Here is a 21,225-nt window from a genome sequence, read left to right on the forward strand (position 1 = left end):
CAATCTCTCCAACTACTTCCTTCAGCCCGAGCGTGCATTCCATCAGGTCCAGGAGATTTATCCACCCTCAGACCATTAAGCTTCCTGAGTCATAATTTTCACTGCACATACTTAACTTCTCTGACACTCTTGAATGTATACTGCAGATGTCTTCCACTGTGAAGACTGATGCAAAATACGCATTCAGTTCTTCTGCCAACTCTGCACCTCTCATTACAATATCTCCAGCGTCATTTTCTATTGGTCTTATATCTACCCTCAACTCTCTTTTACCCTTTAAATACTTAAAAAAGCTTTTAGTATTTTCTTCGATATTAGTCACCAGCTTCCTTTCAGAATTCATCTTTTCCTTCCTAATGACCTTCTTAGTTTCCTTCTGCAAGTTTTTATAAGCTTCCCAATCCTCTATCTTCCCAGTGGCTTTAGCTTCCTTGTATGCCCTCAATTTTGCTTTTATTTTGACTCTGACTTCACTTGTCAGCCATGGTAGTGTCCTTCTTCCACTGGAAATTTTTTTCTTATTTTGAATATATCTGCCTTGCAAATAATTGAATAACTCACTTTGGTGTAATTATCAAATTTAAGTGTTTGAAATTGTACTTAATTTAACATTAAAAATAGTATTTTTCACTAAAATTTGCACTGCATCCTGGCCTTTTATACATTTCAAAGGAATATTCCACATTGATGCTCTGCCTTCTGTTGCCCAAATCCTCAAACAACACCATCTTTCTCCCTTCCATTAAGATATTCTTTTAAACCTAAAATACAGAGAAACACAAAAATTGCTGGAGGAACTCAACTGGTCAGGCAGCATTTGTGAAAATGAATAGTCAACATTTTGGGCACTTCCTCTATTGCAATGTTTTCAAGAATTTCGTAGAAAATATGTTCCAAATGTCAACACAGGGATGAACTGAAACCGGTCTTGTCCCAAAATGTTGACAGTTTATTAATTTCCACAAATACTGCCTGACCTGCTGAGTTCCTCCAGCATGTTGTGTGCGTTTCTTTAGAACCTGCTTCTTTTGTCTCCTATCCTGCTATGACTTCAGAAAATTTTATCAAATTTGATTTGAAAATGTTCTTGTGAAGAAACTTGGAAATTTCCATTATATTAAACGTAGGGCATAAATGCAAACTCTACTTTTTGTTGGTGTTGAATATAGCACAAGATACCACCCTAAAAATACTGTAGGTCGTTAATCCTTGGCTAAGAATCTATTAATGTTACAACTGAATTTACCAATACTTGTTTCAAAATAAACAGAATGCTCCCAATTATAAGACTTGGTTTGCAGTAGGGGAAAGTCTTTGTATAAACACATCTTGATGCCTAATTTTTAATCAGGAAAATATTGGTCACTTCTTGCATATTTCAGTACAACTGGGAAAATAAACCATGTCCTGCACTGGATACATTTAGTCGTCAGCTGGGACAAAACAAGAATGACTGTAAACACTACTCACAACTGCTGCTGCATGGGATCCAATAAAGGATTCAGAGCCTTACGTAGTTTATCAAGATTATACCTTCCAACATTGGCTTGGTTCCCTATCTTGTACCGACCTTCATCATCAGATGTATTTGGCACAAAATCTGGTCAAGGGAATATTAAAAGTTGTTTTCATAGATATTAATAAAAACAGAATTAATAGTGAAAGAAAATATTTCCCCCTCCCACCATTTTTCCGCTACAGTTAAATTGAAAAATATTCCCTTGGCTGCATAATACGTGTAGCACAAGTGATTTATTCAAACTTATAACATCCATCCTCTAACTCTGCTTAAATACTCACAATAATTTTGCTAAATTGTATTTTTACTTTCATTCCAATTAACCCTCACAAGCAAGTCAATTAGAAATCAGTGAAAGCACGCTGGTACATTCAGATACCCAGATATCTTGGTCATATTTTTCTGCTTGAGTTCCATAACAAATGTCACAAACTTGATTCCAAAACTGAGGACGGTACCAAGGTCTACTCTAAATCAATAATCAATGAACAATTATTCACCATGCTTTAGGGAAAAATCCTAAAGTATAGGGTCCAATAAAGGATTCAAAGTGATGGTCAGGAATGGGAACAATTATACTGACTTTACTGCTATCAAAGCCAAAATGCATAACTACAGTATGTAAAACAGTGAAACATACAACAGTACTTTGTAAAGCAGACCAACTCCAATATTTTGTACATATACAAGTAAGATACATGTGTGATGCAGAGGCACAAAGCCTCACAAAGGTACAGTTTAACAGGTTTTCTATAATCAAGGTTAAAAGATACTTACTAGGATCATAGTCATCCATAAAACCAAATGGACCATAATCTATTGTAATAGAGAGTATACTAAAATTGTCTGTATTACACACACCTGAAAAACAAAATTCATGAAAACCACTGATCAGCAGATACATGAAGGGAATGTTTTGAGAATATATATCAGTACAAATCCCAAACAGTGACGGACAAAACCCAAAAGAAAGTTGGAAACACATCATGCGCCATTCATATATTTCTTTTAAGGAAATACCAGAACCCTTGGTTGAATTATGCTGGCAATCATTTTTAACATCATCATGACTGTTGTTCAGGTTTCTGTATTAAGCTCTTTTGTAAACAGTGCTGCAATTTTCATTAGCCATAAGCACAATTCTGTACATTTGTCTAATTAGTCTGGCAGCCTTGGAATCTGACTGGTGCCAGACCACAGAACTTGCCCAAGACCATCTTTCTCTATAAAGGAGACATATTCGTTTTTAAAAGTAGACACTTCCCAGATCATACAATGTGCTAGAGGAGCTCCGAAGGTCAGGCAGCATCCATGGAGGATGTCAGCCCAAAATGTCGATTGTTTCACCCCATCCATAGAAGCTGGCTGACCTACTGAGCTTCTCCAGCACATCATGTGTATTGCTCTTGATTTCCAGCATCTGCAGCAACTCTTGTGTCTATGACTTCCCAGGTCATGCAAGCATTCAGAATTAGTCCATAATCCAAGGTTTCCATAAATTGGATATGCTATCAATTGAGATTACAGAAGTTGCACTGGTAGGTTAATTAGCTACTTATTAGTACAGATCTTAATTTAAGATCTTTCTTATAATTAGTTAATTAATATGAATGTGTACTAAAGAATTAAAACATCACACATCACTGGAGTTGCTCGACCAAAGAACATCAGACCAGAATTCCAATCACTTTTTCCTAAAATTGAAATTCTAATTGTAATTCAAACTTCAATTTTCTTCTACAATATACAATATTGGTTCCATCTAAATTTGTGCTGTGAAGAGAGAGAGCTGTGGTTTGAAAATTTCAGAAAATATAAAACAATTTGAGGAAAATTCTTGGAAAAGATAGGAATAGAATAAGTTTTAATTTCCAAGCAACTGACTACTAGTTTGTTGACAGACCATAGCAATCAAATGAAATAACTGGTACCAGTCTTTAATGGGGAGGTATTGAATTAGTCAATTTACAAATACCAGCACCCAAGAATAAAAAAATTATATTTAGCAAAAATAAAAGGCTTACAAGTTGGACAAGAGCTGAGGCTACTAGATCAGAAGTGTCTCAAGGCTTGTGAGAGAACACTTGTGTCTTGTGAAGGAGTCAGGAACAAACAAGAGAATAATGGAGAGATCAGGAAAGATCTAAAAGCTGCAGAAAAATAGCAAAAGATTTAAAGACATTAAATAATTCCAGGAAGCTCTTAACCATCAGCCATCATTTTCTACATGATGTTTTAAAAAGCACAGATTAGGTCACTATAAGCTAGCAGAAATCTCATAGATAATCAACAGAGAGACCCTGGCAGCAAGAGGTGAGGCATAGACTGAAACATTATCCAGATGGAACTATAAGCTAGTGGTGTACTTAGTATTAGGTTTTAAAGGATAGGATGGCTTTAAGGATGTTACCTCAAGCACCCAATGATGTGACTGACAACTTTCTGAGCTCTCACAATAGATTGTCAGTTTGCTTCTGCTCAGTTATCCACCCACAGTCACACAATGCTAGTACAGAAAAACAAGAATATTTTCTTTCAATTAACTGAATGGTTTCTTTCTTCCATTTATAAATGTATGTGGACAGCATTCTGACATATATACAGATACCTTATTTTTGCACTATTCAGTATTATAACAATTACAGAATTGAAATTTGGAGAATTAGTATAAATTTTAATGTACAGTATGATATATGAAGGTTCATCTGGCTGAGGGGTCTAAAACCAGAGAATCTGAGTCTCAGAATAAGGGATATGGGGAAAGAGCTTGAAATGAGCTATTTTACTTTGAAACAGAAAATCTGCTTTGATCTTGATGAATGGCAGAGCAGGTATGAAGGGTCAAATGGCCTACTTCTCCACAATTTCTTTAGTTTTTATGTGTTTATATCAAAGATGAGATGTCAGGAATCTGGAAAAATCTATTACTTTTAAAGTACCATTCAGTTTTATTACATCCATTTAGAACAACACAATGCTTTTGCTGCAACATAAGATATATGGCAGTTTTCTCATATGACAGGTAAAGCACAGCAAGTGCAGATAATTCAGATGGTAAAAATATATTGCTTAGGCAAGCACAGAGGAGTGCTCAACATACCATGAGGTAAATAAGGACAACAGGGAATGCATTTAAAAAGCAGCAATAATTCTATGGTAGAGGCCAAAGAGGAAATAAAGACAATTTTAAGACCACTATGAAGGTGAATGTCCAAGATTTAGGAATTAATATATAGGTATTTTTACTGACTGGTTGGCCATGGAAAGAGATAAGAAACAAATGGCTCAGCAGATTCCCATTAACAATAGCAATATTCTGATGAAATACTGAAACACAGGGCCAGATAATGTGCATTATCTTCCACAACTTTAAAGATGCTGGCTTGGTAATCATGGTGTCAGACAACACATGTAAACCACACTACTTGACAGAAATTGGATGACCATATTCAAATATGATTGGAATCTAATATTAAGTCCTTATGTAGTATACAAACCCAAAGCATTTTAACATTATAAATGTGGATATGCAGGCAGTACTGAAGTGTGTAAAGTGGACAATTCCCCGGCGCCTGACCGAATCTATTCTAGCAGGTAGTGAGAAGCAAGGGAAGAAATTATAGGGGTCCTGTCAGAGACTTTTGTACTATCCTTAGCCACGGTAGAGGCCCTGGAAAACTGGGGCTGCAAGGTCAAGCCAGAGAACAACAGGCTAGTGAGATAACATCAGTGGTGGGGAAATTACTAGAGGGGATTCTGAGAGACAGTATCAATCTGCATTTGGAAAGGCAAGCACTGATTCAGGATAGTTAGCATGGCTTTAAGGATGGGAAGTGGTGTCTCACAAATCTTTTGAAGAGATGACCATGGCAATTTAAGAGTGCCAGGTTGTAGATGTTATCTACATAGACATTATCGTGCTTTTAACAAGCTCCTACGTGGTAGGCTTGGCCAGAAGGTCAAATCATATGGGACTTGGGGGGGATTTAACAGATTGGATACAAAATTGGCTTTTGACTAGAAGTCAGAGAGTAGTAGTGGAGACTTCTGTCATTTGTCATATATCTTAATGATCTAGACAAGAAAGTAGATAACATGATTAGTAAGCTTGCAGATGACATCAAAATTGTTGGTGTGGTGGGCAGTGAAGAAGGTTCCAACAGGATCTACATCAATTGGGAAAGTGGACAAATTAATTTAACTCAAACAAGTGAAAAGTGACGCATTTTGGGAAGTTAAACCAAAACAAGACAAACACTGAATTACAGGAGAGGGTGTTGTAGAACAAAGGGACCAAAGGGTACAAGCACACAGTTCCCTGAAATTGGCAACACGGGTAGACAAAATAGTGATGAATAGTATGCTAACCTTCACTGAATGAGACAGTGAGAATAAGAGTTGTTATGTCACATTATTGCTGTAGAAGTCATTGGTGAGATCACATCCGTAATATAATTCTGGCTGCCATACTATAGGAAGGTTGTAATTAAGCTAGAGAGGATGCAGAAAAGAGTCACAAAGATGCTTCAGGGATTGGAGGGCTAAAGTTATGAAAAGAGGCTGGACTGTTTTTCATGGAGTAAAGGAGCAAAAGGGTGGCTTAAAGATATTTAGAATATCATGAGGGGCACAGACATGACTGTCACATTTTTCCCAGGGTAAGAAAATCTTCAACTACCGGGCGTAGGTTTAAGGTGAGATGAGAAAGATTTAAAAGCAACCTGAGAGGCAAGTTTTTTTACTTTGGTAGGACCAACCAGGGTAGGTCTTACACAGTGAATGATCGGGTAGAATGAAGGGATCTGGCAAAACAGGTCCATAATTAAATTGGTGTCAGAGCTTGATAGAGTTGCAAAGAAAGCTTTAGGCACATTGACCTTCCAAATCAAAGTACAGAGTACAGGAGATGGGATGATATGTTGAAGTTGTGTAAGACATTGATGAGGCATAATTTGGAATACTGTGTGCAGTTTTAGTCATCTACCTACAGGAAAGATGTAAATAAGGTTGAAAGGGTATTGAGAAAATATACAAGGATGTTGATGGATCTGGAGGACCTGAGTTATAAGGAAAGATTGAATAGGTTAGGACACTATTCCTTGGAACGTAGAAGACTGGGGGGAGATTTGATAGAGGTATACACAATTATGAGGGGCATAGATAGGATGAATACAAGCAGACCTTTTCCACTTAAGTTGTGTGGGACTACAACCAAAGGTCACGGGTGAAGGGTGAAAGCTGAAAAGTTTAAGGGGAACATGAGGGGAAAACTTCTTCACTCAGAGGGTCATGAAAGTATGGAACTAGCTGCCAGCACAAGTAGTGCACGCGAGCTCGATTTCAATGTTTAAGGAAAGTTTGGGTGGTACATGGATGGTAGGGATAGAGAGGTCAATACAGGTCGACGGGAACAGTCAGTTTGAATGGTTCGGCTTGGCTAGGTGGGCCGAAGGGCCTGTTTCTGTGCTATACTGTCTATGACCTCTACAGAATATGATGGGTATATGACGTAACTAAAATTAACATGTTTTAAACAGCATTATGACAGGTTCAGGGACCATAAATGCTTACAGGAAAACAGGTCAAATGCAAGAAGTCAAAATGTACGACTTGGGCTGAAAGGCCTTTTCCATGTTGTGTAACTCATGACTCCATGAGAGATTGTTAGATTTTTAAGTCGCCTGGGAAATATGAAGTAAGAACATTTGTTTCCTTCTCTATTGTTTGTGTTAGATATGTTTAGTTAGTCCAACAGAGGAGCTGTCCACAGAAATCAGATGATTGTCGGAAAGTTCAAAACAGAAATCAGTTAAAAATCAGAACAAGCAAGAGAATAGGATATGAGGCCTCCTGCAGTATGCTCAAAGTTTTAGATGAATATTAGATTAGAAGAAAGGTGTGCCAAAAGTGGTAGGAAAGAACAACTGAAGGATTGCAAACAGTGTTGCAGAATTGGGGAATTGTTTGGAGAACTGCCAAATAAACAGATAACTTCGGCAACACACACAAAATACTGGAAGAACTCAGCAGGCCAAGCAGCATCTATGGAAGAAAGTAAGTTGACATTTCAGGCCAAAACCCTTCGGCAGGACTGGAGAAAAATTGCTGAGGCGTAGATTTGAAAGGTGGTGGAGGGGTGAAAGAAATGCCAGGTAATAGGTGAAACTTGGAGGGGAAGGGATGAAGCAAAGAGCTAATAAGTTGATTGAAGAAAGAGACAGAAGGTCATGGAAGAAAGAAAAAAGAGCCGGGGTTGGAGGAGCACCAGAGGGAGGCAATGGGCTGGCAAGAAGATAACATGAGAGAGGGACAAGGGGATGGGGAATGGTAAAAGGGGGGGGGAGCATCACTGTAAGTTTGAGAAATCGATATTCATGCCATCAGATTGGAGGCTACTCAAATGAAATATAAGTTGTATTCCATTTCCCATCCCCTTGTCCCTCTCTCATGTTATCACCATTTCCCATCCCCTTGTCCCTCTCTCACGTTATCACCATTCCCCATCCCCTTGCCCCTCTCATGTTATCACCATTCCCCATCCCCTTGCCCCTCTCATGTTATCACCATTTCCCATCCGCTTGTCCCTCTCTGATTATCACCATTCCCCATCCCCTTGTCCCTCTCTCATGTTATCACCATTCCCCATCCCCTTGTCCCTTTCTCATGTTATCACCATTTCCCATCCCCTTGTCCTTCTCTCATGTTACCACCATTCCCCATCCCCTTGTCCCTCTCATGTTATCACCATTCCCCATCCCCTTGTCCCTCTCAAGTTATCACCATTCCCCATCCCCTTGTCCCTCTCATGTTATCACCATTTCCCATCCCCTTGTCCCCCTCTCATGTTATCACCATTCCCATCCCCTTGTCCCTCTCTCATGTTATCACCATTTCCCATCCCCTTGTCCCTCTCTCATGTTATCACCATTTCCCATCCCCTTGTCCCTCTCTCAGATTATCACCATTCCCCATCCCCTTGTCCCTCTCTCATGTTATCACCATTTCCCATCCCCTTGTCCCTCTCGTGTTATCACCATTTCCCATCCCCTTGTCCCCCTCTCATGTTATCACCATTCCCATCCCCTTGTCCCTCTCTCATGTTATCACCATTCCTCATCCCCTTGTCCCTCTCATGTTATCACCATTTCCCATCCCCTTGTCCCCCTCTCATGTTATCACCATTCCCATCCCCTTGTCCCTCTCTCATGTTATCACCATTCCCCATCCCCTTGTCCCTCTCTCATGTTATCACCATTCCCCATCCCCTTGTCCCTCTCTCATGTTATCACCATTTCCCATCCCCTTGTCCCCCTCTCATGTTATCACCATTTTCCATTCCCTTGTCCCTCTCTCATGTTATCACCATTTCCCATCCCCTTGTCCCCCTCTCATGTTATCACCATTTCCCATCCCCTTGTCCCCCTCTCATGTTATCACCATTTCCCATCCCCTTGTCCCTCTCTCATATTATCCCATTGCCCGCCCATCGCCTCCCTCTGGTGGTCCTTCCCCATCCCTTTTTTCTTCCTTCCATGGCCTTCTGTCTCTTTCACCAATCAACTTCCTAGCTCTTTGCTTCATCCCTCCCCCTCCAAGTTCCACCTATCACCTGGTGTTTCAAATCTACTCCTCAGCTTTTTTTCTCCAGTCCTACCAAAGGGTTTTGGCCCAAAATGTCGACTGTACTTTTTTTTCCATAGATGCTGCCTGGCCTGCTGAGTTCCTCCAGCATTTGTGTGTGTTGCTCAGATTTCCAGCATCTGCAGATTTTCTCTTGTTTGCCATTAGATAACTTTGGCATATTACTGCAGCTGATGCTGAGGGTGCAAATGAACAGCAGTGCAAATGGCATTCTGATTTTCTGAGATTTAGTAACATACTGAGAGAGTCTGAAGAATTGAAAGTAATTGGTCTTTCCAGTGAACATTTTAACATCTCACAGCAGAATATCAATAAGCTCAAAAGTATTCTGTTTCAGCTAAACCTGTTATTGATGCAAATCTCTGAGTAGTTTGACTGGTGCTTTAGATAATATGTCATACCATGTGCAAATCCTACTGACATCCAATGTGCAATGAGATACGAGGTATCAGTAACAACTTGAGAGAAAAACTCCTGTAATAATAAAGTGATGAGAAGAAAAATTGTAGTTAAATTTTTGGTAAGAAAACCAAAATATTTCAATATTGTTAAATATTACATAAATTACCAATTCTATCAATTATACAATGACATTACGTATGATAAAACATACCAGATATTTGTCTGAACTGGTCACATTTATCAAAGGAAAATGTTGCTCAATAATAAAATCCGCCAATTTCCTTGGGGGAGAAAAGAATAATGTATGTGAAACCACAAGAGTAAAATAAAAATTGTGATAAAATATAAGAACAATATGGGCTTTTGCACAAGTAAAGTGGTGGTTGGACTTGGAAATAATTGACTCAACAGCGGCCTTTAAAATGCTATTGAATGAATATTTGAATGAGAACAAAAGTGTAGGAATGTGAGGAATGTAGCATGGAAGAATCAAATAGGATTGCCTTTGAAAAAAACTGACAAGTGTCAATGGCCTGCATGGCATCCCTCCATGCTGCACCATTCTATGATTCTCTGAAATAAATCTCAATGCCGTCTCTAAAATAAAAGGAAGAGCAAGGCCTAGGTAAAACTATCCTACCACATCCTTAAAGAACACATCAGTGTTACTTCAGCAGAAAAGCAAATCACTTTACATGGTATAAGATAGTGGTTAAAATAGTTAATGCTATATGATAGCGGTTAAAATAGCTAAGGCAAAAAAAGTTCTATTCAAAAGGTTCAAAGGAACATCTAAACAAGCCTGGTGCATTTTGGAAACAAGTCCTGTGGACTGATGAAGTTAAAATAGAACATTTTGGCCTCAATGTACAAAGGTATGTTTGGAGAAAAAAGGGTGCAGAATTTCATGAAAAGAACCCCTCTCCAACTGTTAAGCACGGGGTTAGATCGATCATGCTTTGGGCTTGTGTTGCAGCCAGTGGCACAGGGAATATTTACTGGCAGAGGGAAGAATAAATTCAATTAAATACCAGCAAATTCTGGAAGCAAACATCATACTGTCTGTAAAAAAAAGCCGAAGTTGAAAAGAGGATGGCTTCTACAACAGGATAATGAACATAAACACACCTCAATATCCACAAATGACTACCTCAAGAGGCACAAGCTGAAGGTTTTGCCGTGGCCCTCACAGTTCCCTGACCTAAACATTATCGAGAATCTGTGGATAGACCTCAAAAGAGCAGTGCATGCAAGATGTCCCACGAATCTCACAGAACTAGAAGCCTTTTCCAAGGAAGAATGGGCGAAAATCCCCCAAACAAGAATTGAAAGACTCTTAGCTGGCTATAGAAAGCGTTTACAAGCTGTGTTACTTGCCAAAGGGGGTGCTACTAAGTATTGCCATGCAAGGTGCCCAAACTTTTCCTTCAGGCCCTTTTCCTTTTTTGTTATTTTGAAACTGTAAAAGATGGAAATAAAAAAGTTTTCTTGCTTAAAATATTAAAGAAATTTGTCAACTTTAACTTCATGCCTTTTGGAAATCAGTTCATCTTTTACTCGCTCAGCTATTCACACTAACAGAAATTTTGACCGGGGTGCCCAAACTTTTGCATGCCACTGTACTTGGCTACAGGAGGGAATGTGATATGTGAGGGGGAAAGTGCTAGAGAGAAAATCTCATGGACAAAAAGGGAAATTTACCAAGAGATATGCGCAAATCACTCTAATCCAATTTCACTTCATTTTTCAAATGAGAGTGCTGCTGCCTAAACAAACTTGTATTCCACTTTCCTTCATCAACCAAGGATTAGAATTTGAGATTAGAATGCTGGAATTGTATAAACACCACATAAATTGATGTTTTTTTTTACCAGAGTAGTAACCCAACTAAGAACAATAAACTAGCCACATTTTGCGATTTCTAAGTATTTTTTCCCAGTCAAATACTCCATATTTGCAGTATGCCTAACAAATGAAATTTTGAGATAATGTCACAAAATGAATGCTTAACATGAAAGTTTTCATTAATTCATTCAGCAAGTGGTACACATACAAATTGAGCTGCCAGAGAAATAGTTGAGGTAGATCCAATAACAATATTTAAAAGACATTTAGATAAGTACAGGAAGGGCTTAGAGGAATATGGGGCAAATGGAGGCAAATGGGACTAGCTTAGGTGGCCACATTAATTGACACTGTCAAGTTGATCAGAAGTGCCTGTTTACTCTTATGATATTAATTGCTACTTTAGTTAACCTTTAAGTTTACTCTATGATTTTAATTGCAACAATTAATTGTCCAAACATATTATTTATCTTTAATTCATCCAATTTAAAGATCTAATTTAAACAACAAATGCAACAGAATTAACTCGAAGGGATTTTGACCAAATGGAGTCAGATGCACAAATGAGAGAAAACAGTTAATTTAAGAACATATAATGGGGAACAAAGAATTAGATAGATCTGCTGATTCATGGAAAGTACAGGTGAATTTTTTGAGCGAGATTATAGTAATTTTGAAAAGAGTGACCCCATTTTCTCTCCCTGTACTTTTTGTGTGAAAAATTGTTATGCAAAAGGGACAGAAATCAGGAATACAGAAACTGTTACTGTATCTCTGCCTCTTTGCACATGCTGTATACTTCTTATGCTTAGTCTGAGCAATGGAGAGAAACTTCCCTCAAAACAAGTCAGTACATGAAGATTCCATAGAAATAATGTAACATGTAACTAATATTTGAGAGGTCTCTAGCGAGGCAGCCAACTAGTTGTGAGAGTTCAATTCAACTGCTTTGAATACTGCAGAGCTAAGTTGAACTCTGGCAACTTAGTGACTGTTTCCATCAAAGAGTTGCATTATTTGACTGGCCATTGAATTTTCAAACTGGTCCCTGCCCAGGACATTTAAATCAGTTGAACCAAGGCAAACCAAGGTTCAGGACAGATCAAGTGTCTGAAAAGTTCACAGACTCTGGAATAGGTAAAGGAAAATTAACATGCACATATATAACTGAGAAACAGGTGTCACATCACATATTCACTGGATAAACTGTCCTATTTTAACTAACTGCCACCTGCCAAACTAATCTAGTTTAAGTAACACACACAAAATGCTGGAGGAACTCAGCAAGTCAGGCAGCCATCTATGGAAATGAATAAACACTCAACGTTTCGGGCCAAGACCCTTCACAGTCCTGAAGAAGGGTCTCGGCCCAAAACACCGATTGTCTCACCTGCTGAGTTCCTCCAGCATTTTCCAGTATCTGCACACATTCTCATATTTATAAGCTAGCTTTATGTGGCATGAAAAAAATACAATGGGTACTTAGCCACTGAAAATTCAACATGGCTGCAAAAATTATTAAAATTACCTTAGCAGTTCAATCTCTCCAGAGTAAGCTAAAATTTCCAGTGATCCAAAGCGAAACCATGATTTAGCAACACGAAGAACTATTGCACCTTGAAGAGTATAATAAAGACAATAAAATCATATAATCCACTCTATCTTAATGTGATGTGAATTTATTTTCAGTTTGTTTGAAATTACGGATTAGTGTATTAGCTTAAAATGTGCACCTTTTTCATTCTTCACATTTCCATTGTAGAACTGATCCCTTTTTACATCATCATTGCTTAAAACAATACTGTAGAAAAAGTGGCAACAAAAAAATTTAAGTTCAAGATCATCTAAGTAACTTATATCTAGGCTAGAGAAATAATTCATAAAAATTAGAAATTACTTAAATCAACAGCATTATTGTCAATTTTTGAAAAGGTAATCACTAACCTTTTTTAAATCACAAGATAAAATACAGAGGAAAACGTAGTGAATGTGAATAAGATTCAAGTGAAATACAGAAATCCTTGTGGTGAGACAAGTAATTCTTTTCCGTAGTGATCACTTCTGGAAATGAATTGAAAGTGAACCAAAAACTATACAATAGTGGAAAACAATGTAAATTAAATTTAAAAAAATAGAAATATTTGGCAACACTCAGCAGATCAAGCATCTAGATAAAAGAGATATTAATCTTCTCTTGGAACAATCAGAGATGAACAAATTTGAGCTGTTTTTTGAATAACTACCTGGCTGCTCTGCTGGTAGGGATTCCAAGATAATTCAGGGCCTCACTACAAAGAAATTCTCTTAATGATGAGCGTAGAACAGCACGACCATCACCATCCCTGGAAAACAATATTTCAATCAAGAAAAAGCAGTACTAATTAAAAGTAAGTTTTACTGAGTGAAAATATGTCAATGTTACCGAGAATACGGAGTCTTCCCAGAGCCTTTTAGTTGGAGCTCCCATCTTGTACCATACCTATAAAGAGACAACTGATTTGTAATAAATTATCATATTAATTATGTCGCTTCTAACAATTTTAATATTGATAATTAATTTATTAAATTGAATTACTTGATTCACTATAGTTCCCCAGTAATGGAAACTTAATTGTTAGAAATATTCTTTTACATTTATGGAACATGTTACATGTCTTCATTTCAATTCATTATTTGATCAGTAACTATGTCATTATGTTGTCATTTGCAAAATGTACTATGCTTTCCAAAAACATCATATGCAAAACTGAAAATGAGATTTTATTTCTTCATTCATTTTATGATGCATCTAGTGGAAAAAAACCTGCTGACCAGCATAATCTTTCAGCAACAATTGTCACAATCCATCACTCAGGAGGTGACACAGTAGTGTGATGGTGGCAGGAGAGTACAGCTATATAGATGCTGCCTAACACTTCCAGCAAACTAGGATTAATCAAGACCCCCAAAGCAGTATTTGCAAATTTTCACTATGAACATATGGTTTCCCTCAGTTGCTCTAATTTCTTTTCATATCCCAAAGACATGCAGTGGTGGGTTAGTTGGCTATAAATTGTCTACTTTCTTTACTATCAAAATTGACACCAATTTTGTATCATTTGTGAATTAACCAATGTTATCTCCTACATTCACATCGAGATCTTTAATGAATATAATAAGAAATAGGGTCCTAACAATGGTCACTGGGTTTACAAGCTTTCCATAACAAAATCATCCAACTTCCATCATCCTCTGCCACTTTTTAACCAAGCCAATTTTGGATCCAATTTGCCAACTTAACCTGATTACCTTGGGCTCTAACCTTTTAATCAGTTTTCCACGTAGGACCTTGTCAAAGGCTTTTCTGAAGTCTTTATGCACTAGATCAACCACTCTCACCAATATACTTCTTACCTTGTTAAGAAATCCAATCAAATTGGTCAACTGGATCTCTACCTTAATGATCTACCACCATTATTTATGGTGCAACTGTAACGAAAACCAATTTCCCCCGGGATCAATAAAGTATGACTATGATTCCCTAACAAAGTTATATTGACTATCTTTTATTAAGCCTTGCCTTTCCAATTAATATAGCACATAGAATAGTACAGCACAGTAACAGACTCTTTAGCCCACAATGTTGTGCTGAACTAATGAATTTATCAGTCAAATGTCCAACCACACTAATTCTATCAGCCTACACAATGCCCATTTCTTTCCATTTCTTGCATATTCATGTGTTATCTAAAAGCTTCTAGAATGCCTCTATCATATTTGCCTCCATCACCACCCCAGGCAGCTCATTCCAAACTTACCCCACACATCTCCTTTGAACTTAACCCTTCTCATCTTATATACATGCCCTCTGGTATCAAATATTTTAACCCTCGTAAAAAGGTACAGGCTTTCTGTCTATGCCTATCATAATCTTATAAGATTGGTGGTGAAGAAGGCAAATGCAATGTTGGCATTCATTTCTAGGGGCATAGAATACAAGAGCGGGAATGTGATGTTGAGGCTCTATAAGGCACTTGTGAGACCACACAAGTATTGTGTGCAGTTTTGGGCTCCTTATTTTAGAAAGGATAACCTAACATCGGAGAAGGTTCAGAGAAGATTCACGAGAATGATTCCAGGAGTGAAAGGGTTATTGTATGAGGAACATCTGGCAGCTCTTGGGCTGCATTCCCTGCAGTTCAGGAGAATGAGGGGGGATCTCATAGAAACATTCTGAATTTTTAAAGGCCTGAACAGATTAGATATGGCAAAGTTATTTCCCATATTAGGGGAGTCCAGGGCAAGAGGGCACGACTTCAGGATTGAAGGACGTCCATTTAGAACAGAGATGCGGAGTCATTATGTGCGTTTAAGGTAGAAATAAATAGGTTCTTGATTAGCCAGGGCATCATAGGGTGTGAGAAGGCAGGGGAGTGGGGATGACTGGAAGAATTGGATCAGCCCATGCCTGAATGGCGGAGCAGGCTCGATGAACTGAATGGCCTACTTCTGCTCCTATATCTTATAGTCTTATAAACTTCTGTCACATCTTCCCCCAACTTCCACCCCTCCAAAGTATCAACCTAAATTTGTCCAACCTCTCCTTGTAGCGCATATTCTAATCCAGGAAGCATCCTGGCAAACCTCTTCTGGAGCCTCTCTAAAGCCTCCATATCCTTCCTATAATGGGGTGACCACTATTGAATGCAATACTTCAGATGTAGTCTAACTAGTTTTATAAAGCTGCAACATAATCTCTTGACCCCCGAACTTAATTCTTTACCTAGTAAAAGCGAATGTGCTATATGCCTTTGTTAGTACTATCAACCTGTGTCGACACTTTCAGAGCTATGGACATAGACCCCAAATTCCCTCTGTACATCAGCATTCATAGTCATGGTCATAGTTTATTGATCCCGGGGGAAATTGGTTTTCGTTACAGTTGCACCATAAATAATTAAATAGTAATAAAACTATAAATAATTAAATAGTAATATGGAAATAAGTCCAGGACCAGCCTATTGGCTCAGGGTGTCTGACCCTCCGAGGAGGGAGTATTGCTCCTTACATTTGGGAGCAAAGTGTGACACTTCACATTTAAATTCCATCTGTCATTTTTCTGTCCATTTCTGCAACTGATCTATATCACATCATGCCCTTTGCCAATATTTTATACCATTCATTTGCAAACTTACTAGCTTGCCCATTTACATTTTCATCCAGGTCATTTAACAAATAGCAGAGGTCCCAGTATGGATCCCTGAAGAACACCATTAGTGATAGACCACTGGCTAGATTAAGCCCCACCGACCAATACTCTGTCTTCTACGAACAAGCCAAATCTGAATCCAAACATCCAAATCACTGTCAATCCCATGTTTTAATATTCTGAATGAGCCTCACATGGAGAACCATGTCAAACGCCTTACTAAAATCCATGTAGACAACACCCACAGCTCTACTTTCGTCAATCATCTTCAGCGCCTACTCCAAGAACTCTATCAAATTAGTAAAATGTGGCATGACACATATCAGTGCTGACTGTTCCTAATTAGGCCATGGTTTTCCAAATCCTATCCCTAAGAACCCTCTCCAGTAACTTCCCTCTAAGTGACATGAGACTCACTGGTCTATAGCTTCCAGGATTATCCTTATTTCCCATTTTGAATAATGGAAGAACATTAGCTACTCGCCAGTCCTCCAGGACCTTGCCTCTGGTTGGAGAGGAAATTAAGATATTGGTTAAGGCCCCTAGAATCTCATCTCTCAATAATCTGATATATCCCATCAGGCCCTGGGGATCTCCACCGCAAAGTTCAAGGTAAATTTATTACCAAAGTACATATCTGTCACCATATACTACCCTGAGATTCATTCTCTTGTGGGCATTCACAGTAAATACAAATAAATACAATAGAATCAATGAAAAACTGTACACTTACAAACAACCAATGTTCAAAACATAAATTGTGCAAGTACACAAAAGAAAAAAAATTAATAATAACAGCTTAATCTTCAAAATATGCAAACCTTCTTCGTTATCTTAAAATGTCCTAGCAAATTAGCACATTCTACACTGATCTCACTCTCCTCCATGTCCATCTCCTTGTTAAATACTGATGTAAAGTACTCATTTAGGACCTCACTCACATTGTCAAGTCAAACTAGAGATTCTAGAAAGTATTGGGACCTAGAGGCAAAAGAAAATAAAATTTAAAAGTAATAGGAAGAATCCACTGATAGACCGGATGGAACCCGCTGCCTGAGTGCTGCTTCTGCCCGGAACATCGGGAGGACCCGGCAGCATCACAGTGGCTGTCTGGGAGCAGCGATGGAATCTACGGTAAGATGCTGAACTTCAAATAACTTTAGAGACTGTTTCATGGAAGAGAGCACTGCTGTCACTGTGTTTTGGGTCAGCGCTAGCTTCACGTCACGGGGATCATCGCGCGCAGGCGCTTCTGGGAAATGGGGCGAAGTTTATGAAAAGCTCAGGAACCTTCGGGAAGGCGTGCCTGGTTTGAAAACATAACGGTCTATTAGGGGGCGGAGAGGTGCAGGTCAGAATCCGTCTACAAAGTCCGGAGAGGTAGCCCATTTTTTCACCTAGTGTCTAATGTCTAGTGACTAATGTCTAATGGTTGATGGAACTATCAAACTGCCGCTCTTGCGAAAAATAAAAGAAGGAAAAAGGAAAAGTTGTTTGATCATTGAGTGGAATCCAGTTAAAAAACCGTCGGGTAGACGCATTCAATCCCTTTCAAGTGGGGAAGCTGCACATGTTCAAAGAAGAAAAAGAAATCCGACTTGACACACATCCTCCACTTTTCCTCCATTATCCTTGTGATGTCTAACTTGCTCCCTAGTTATCCTCTTGCTCTCGATGTATGTATAGAATGCTACTTTAATCCTACTTGCCATGGACTTTTCTCCTAGTTTTCCTAATTCTATTCTTGAGTTCTTTTCTGGCTTTCTTATATTCCTTAAAGGCTCTCTTTGATTTTAGTGTGTTAAACTTTACACATCTTTGCCTTTTCTTCTTGAATTAATTCACCACCTCTCTCAACATCCAAATTTCCCCTTCCCTTACTATCCTTGAGCTTTCTTCTTACTGGAAAATACCTGTCCTGTACTCTTGCAGGCGGACTTTAAAGGTCATCCACAGGTCAGATGTGGATTTGCCCAAAAACAGCTATTCCCGATTAACTCTCCTTAGTTCCTGACTAATACTCTCCCATAAGGTCGATACTTAATCCTTATAATTAGCTATCTTAAAACTCAGTTGTGATCACTGTTTGCCTAATTGTTCTTCCAATGAAAGGTCAGTCACCTGGCCAAGCTCATTACCCAATACAAGGTCTAGGTCTCTCAAATTGTTTTTTTTCCAATAACATCCTGATGCCTGACAGTTGACTCACAAGCCAGTAATTACCTGCCTTATTTATGTTGTCTTTTTTAAATAAAGTACATTTGCTGTCTTCCAGTAATCTGGTGCCTCACCTGCTGCAGTGAAGATTTAAAAATCTCTGAGAAGCACACCAGCAGTCTCCTTCCTATATCTGTTAGCAGCCCGAGTTAAGTACTAGGAGTTTATCAATTTTAGAACCACTAAATCTTAGGTCCACTAAGACATCTTTTTAATGGTAATTTGTTCTAGAATTTCACCATCTCCCTTCCCAAATTTTCTAACTACAGCATCTCTCTCTTTAATGAATACGTGGGAAATATTTATTTATTTATTTATTTAGATACAGCATGGAGTAGATTATTCTGCCTCTTCCAGCCAAGCTGCTCAACAACTCCGATTTAACCCTAGCTTAAACACAGAACAATTTACAATGACCAATTAACCTACTAACCAAACTGTGGGAGGAAACCGGAGTACCCATAGAAAACCCACATAAGGAGAAAGAACAAACTCCTTACAGAGGACGCCAGGATTGAACTCTGAACTCTGAACTCCGGTGCCCTGAACTGCAACAGTGTCGCGCTAACTGCTACACTACCATGGACCTCACCAACATCCTCTGGCTCCAAGCTCAAATTGCCCCTTTGGACCCTACTGCTCTTGCTCTTTCCTTGGTTATTATTTTCCCTTTAATATGCACATACTTTCTTCCTCTCTTTGCCCTCCTAAGGTCTGAGATAAGGAATAAAATTTGTTCTTACAGAATTTCTGTAAAAAAAATTAACTAAACTTTAGGACGTTGAGTAAAGTTGAATAGTTCAAACATTAAGTTGCAGGTGTATCTGTAATTTCTGAATCATTAATTAGAGAACTGTGTACAGTTTTGGTCACCCTGTTGTATGAAAAACGTGGTTGAACTGGAAGACCTGCGGAAAAAGATTTACAAGAATGTTGGCATGACTGAAGGGCCTGAAGTATATGGACAGGTCAGCAGGCTAGATCTCAATTCCTTGGAACATGGGAGCATGATGGGCAAAATATTTAAAATTATGAGAGGCATAGATAAGGTGTATGGTAATAGTCTTTCCCCAGGGTAGGACAGTCCAAAACCAGGGGGCATACCCCATACAGTTAGGTTCAGAACTGTCTCATTTAATGGTTCCAAACTGCTGCTCTTCCTCATGTTTACTTCTTCTATTATCCCCAAACTGTCATCAAGTTTCAATTGCGAATTAATGGAAATTTACTTCAGCTAAATTTTGAAAAAACTGATGCAATTATCTTTGTTACATGCTCTCTAGGTCCATTCTCTTACCATCAATTCCATCTACCTCCATCTAACTCATGAATTTGAATTTTGATGTGATATTTTAACAAACTCAGAGTTTAGGCCTACCTTAATATTAACACCACAATTTTTCAGTTCTGTAACATTACCTAACTGCATCCTACCTCAGTTCATCTACTAGTGAAACTCACATTCATGATTCTATTACCTCTGAATATTCTAAACCAGTGCTAGTTCGTCATTTTCATTAATATCTTCAAACTTGAGCTCATCACAACTCTCATGTCTGCAGCCTAATTCGCATTACTCCATTCATTCATCGGCTCTATTCTTGCTAACTTTAGAACTGCTTCAACTGTAAATTTCTCATCCTTTAAAAAAAGTTTCATGGCCTTGCCCTGCTTTTGCAAATCTGACAAGTTTAACTTGATCACATTCCTTTAGGCATTGTACACATTGATGATGCTATTTAAATACAAATTATCATTCTATTTTCCATCTTCCATCTCGCAGGTAAGTGCACACCTCTGCAAAGGTTAATTATGCTCCTGTCTGACCAAGGCATACAGTGCCTTGTAAAATTATTCAGCCCCCAATCCTTTGTTCACATAAATGAGTATTACAAACAGTGATTTTGATTAGTTTAACTGAATTTTTTTGTTTATGAATCATATGCTCCTTTGCTCACAGTACAGCCCAAAAAACAGGGAAAATTGTAAAGCATGAAAAACTAAAAACTAAAAATTCAATAGCTGAAATGTCAAAAGTATTAATGCCCCTTTGCTCGGTACTTAGTTGAACCACCACTCCCAGCTATTACAGATGTTAGTCTTTTCGAATAAGTCTCTATAAGCTTTGCACAATGTGATGGATAAAAATTTGCTCATTCCTTCTTGCAAAATTGCTCAAGCTGTGCCAGATTAGTTGGAAAGCAATGGTGGACAGCAATCTTGAGGTTTTGTCAGTGATGTTCAATAGGCTTAAAGTCAGGACTCTGACTGGGCCACTTGAGGGCATCAATTTTCTTCAACTGAAGCCACTCCATGTTTGCTCTGGCTATGTGCTTTGAGTCATTGTCCTGCTGAAAGAGGAACTTGCTCTCCAGTTTAAGATTTCTGGCAGGGACCATCAGGTTTTTATCAA

At 38.4% G+C, this 21,225-nt stretch overlaps 1 protein-coding gene across 2 annotated transcripts in view; it reads right to left on the minus strand.

Annotated features, from left to right (window-relative positions):
* LOC140195490 (protein adenylyltransferase SelO-like) overlaps positions 1–21,225 on the minus strand; it is an 88,391-nt gene that overhangs the window by 44,320 nt on the left and 22,846 nt on the right. For both annotated transcript variants that reach the window (XM_072253865.1, XM_072253864.1), the window contains exons 5-12: positions 13,830–13,886; positions 13,651–13,749; positions 13,141–13,208; positions 12,936–13,023; positions 9,774–9,843; positions 9,562–9,634; positions 2,297–2,380; positions 1,471–1,600 (exon numbers count right to left, since the gene is read on the minus strand). In XM_072253865.1, the coding sequence (XP_072109966.1) occupies positions 1,471–1,600; positions 2,297–2,380; positions 9,562–9,634; positions 9,774–9,843; positions 12,936–13,023; positions 13,141–13,208; positions 13,651–13,749; positions 13,830–13,886 (669 nt within the window). The remainder of the gene's footprint in view (positions 1–1,470; positions 1,601–2,296; positions 2,381–9,561; positions 9,635–9,773; positions 9,844–12,935; positions 13,024–13,140; positions 13,209–13,650; positions 13,750–13,829; positions 13,887–21,225) is intronic.

This window comes from Mobula birostris, chromosome 3 (assembly GCF_030028105.1).
Source record: "Mobula birostris isolate sMobBir1 chromosome 3, sMobBir1.hap1, whole genome shotgun sequence".
NCBI lineage: Eukaryota > Metazoa > Chordata > Chondrichthyes > Myliobatiformes > Myliobatidae > Mobula > Mobula birostris.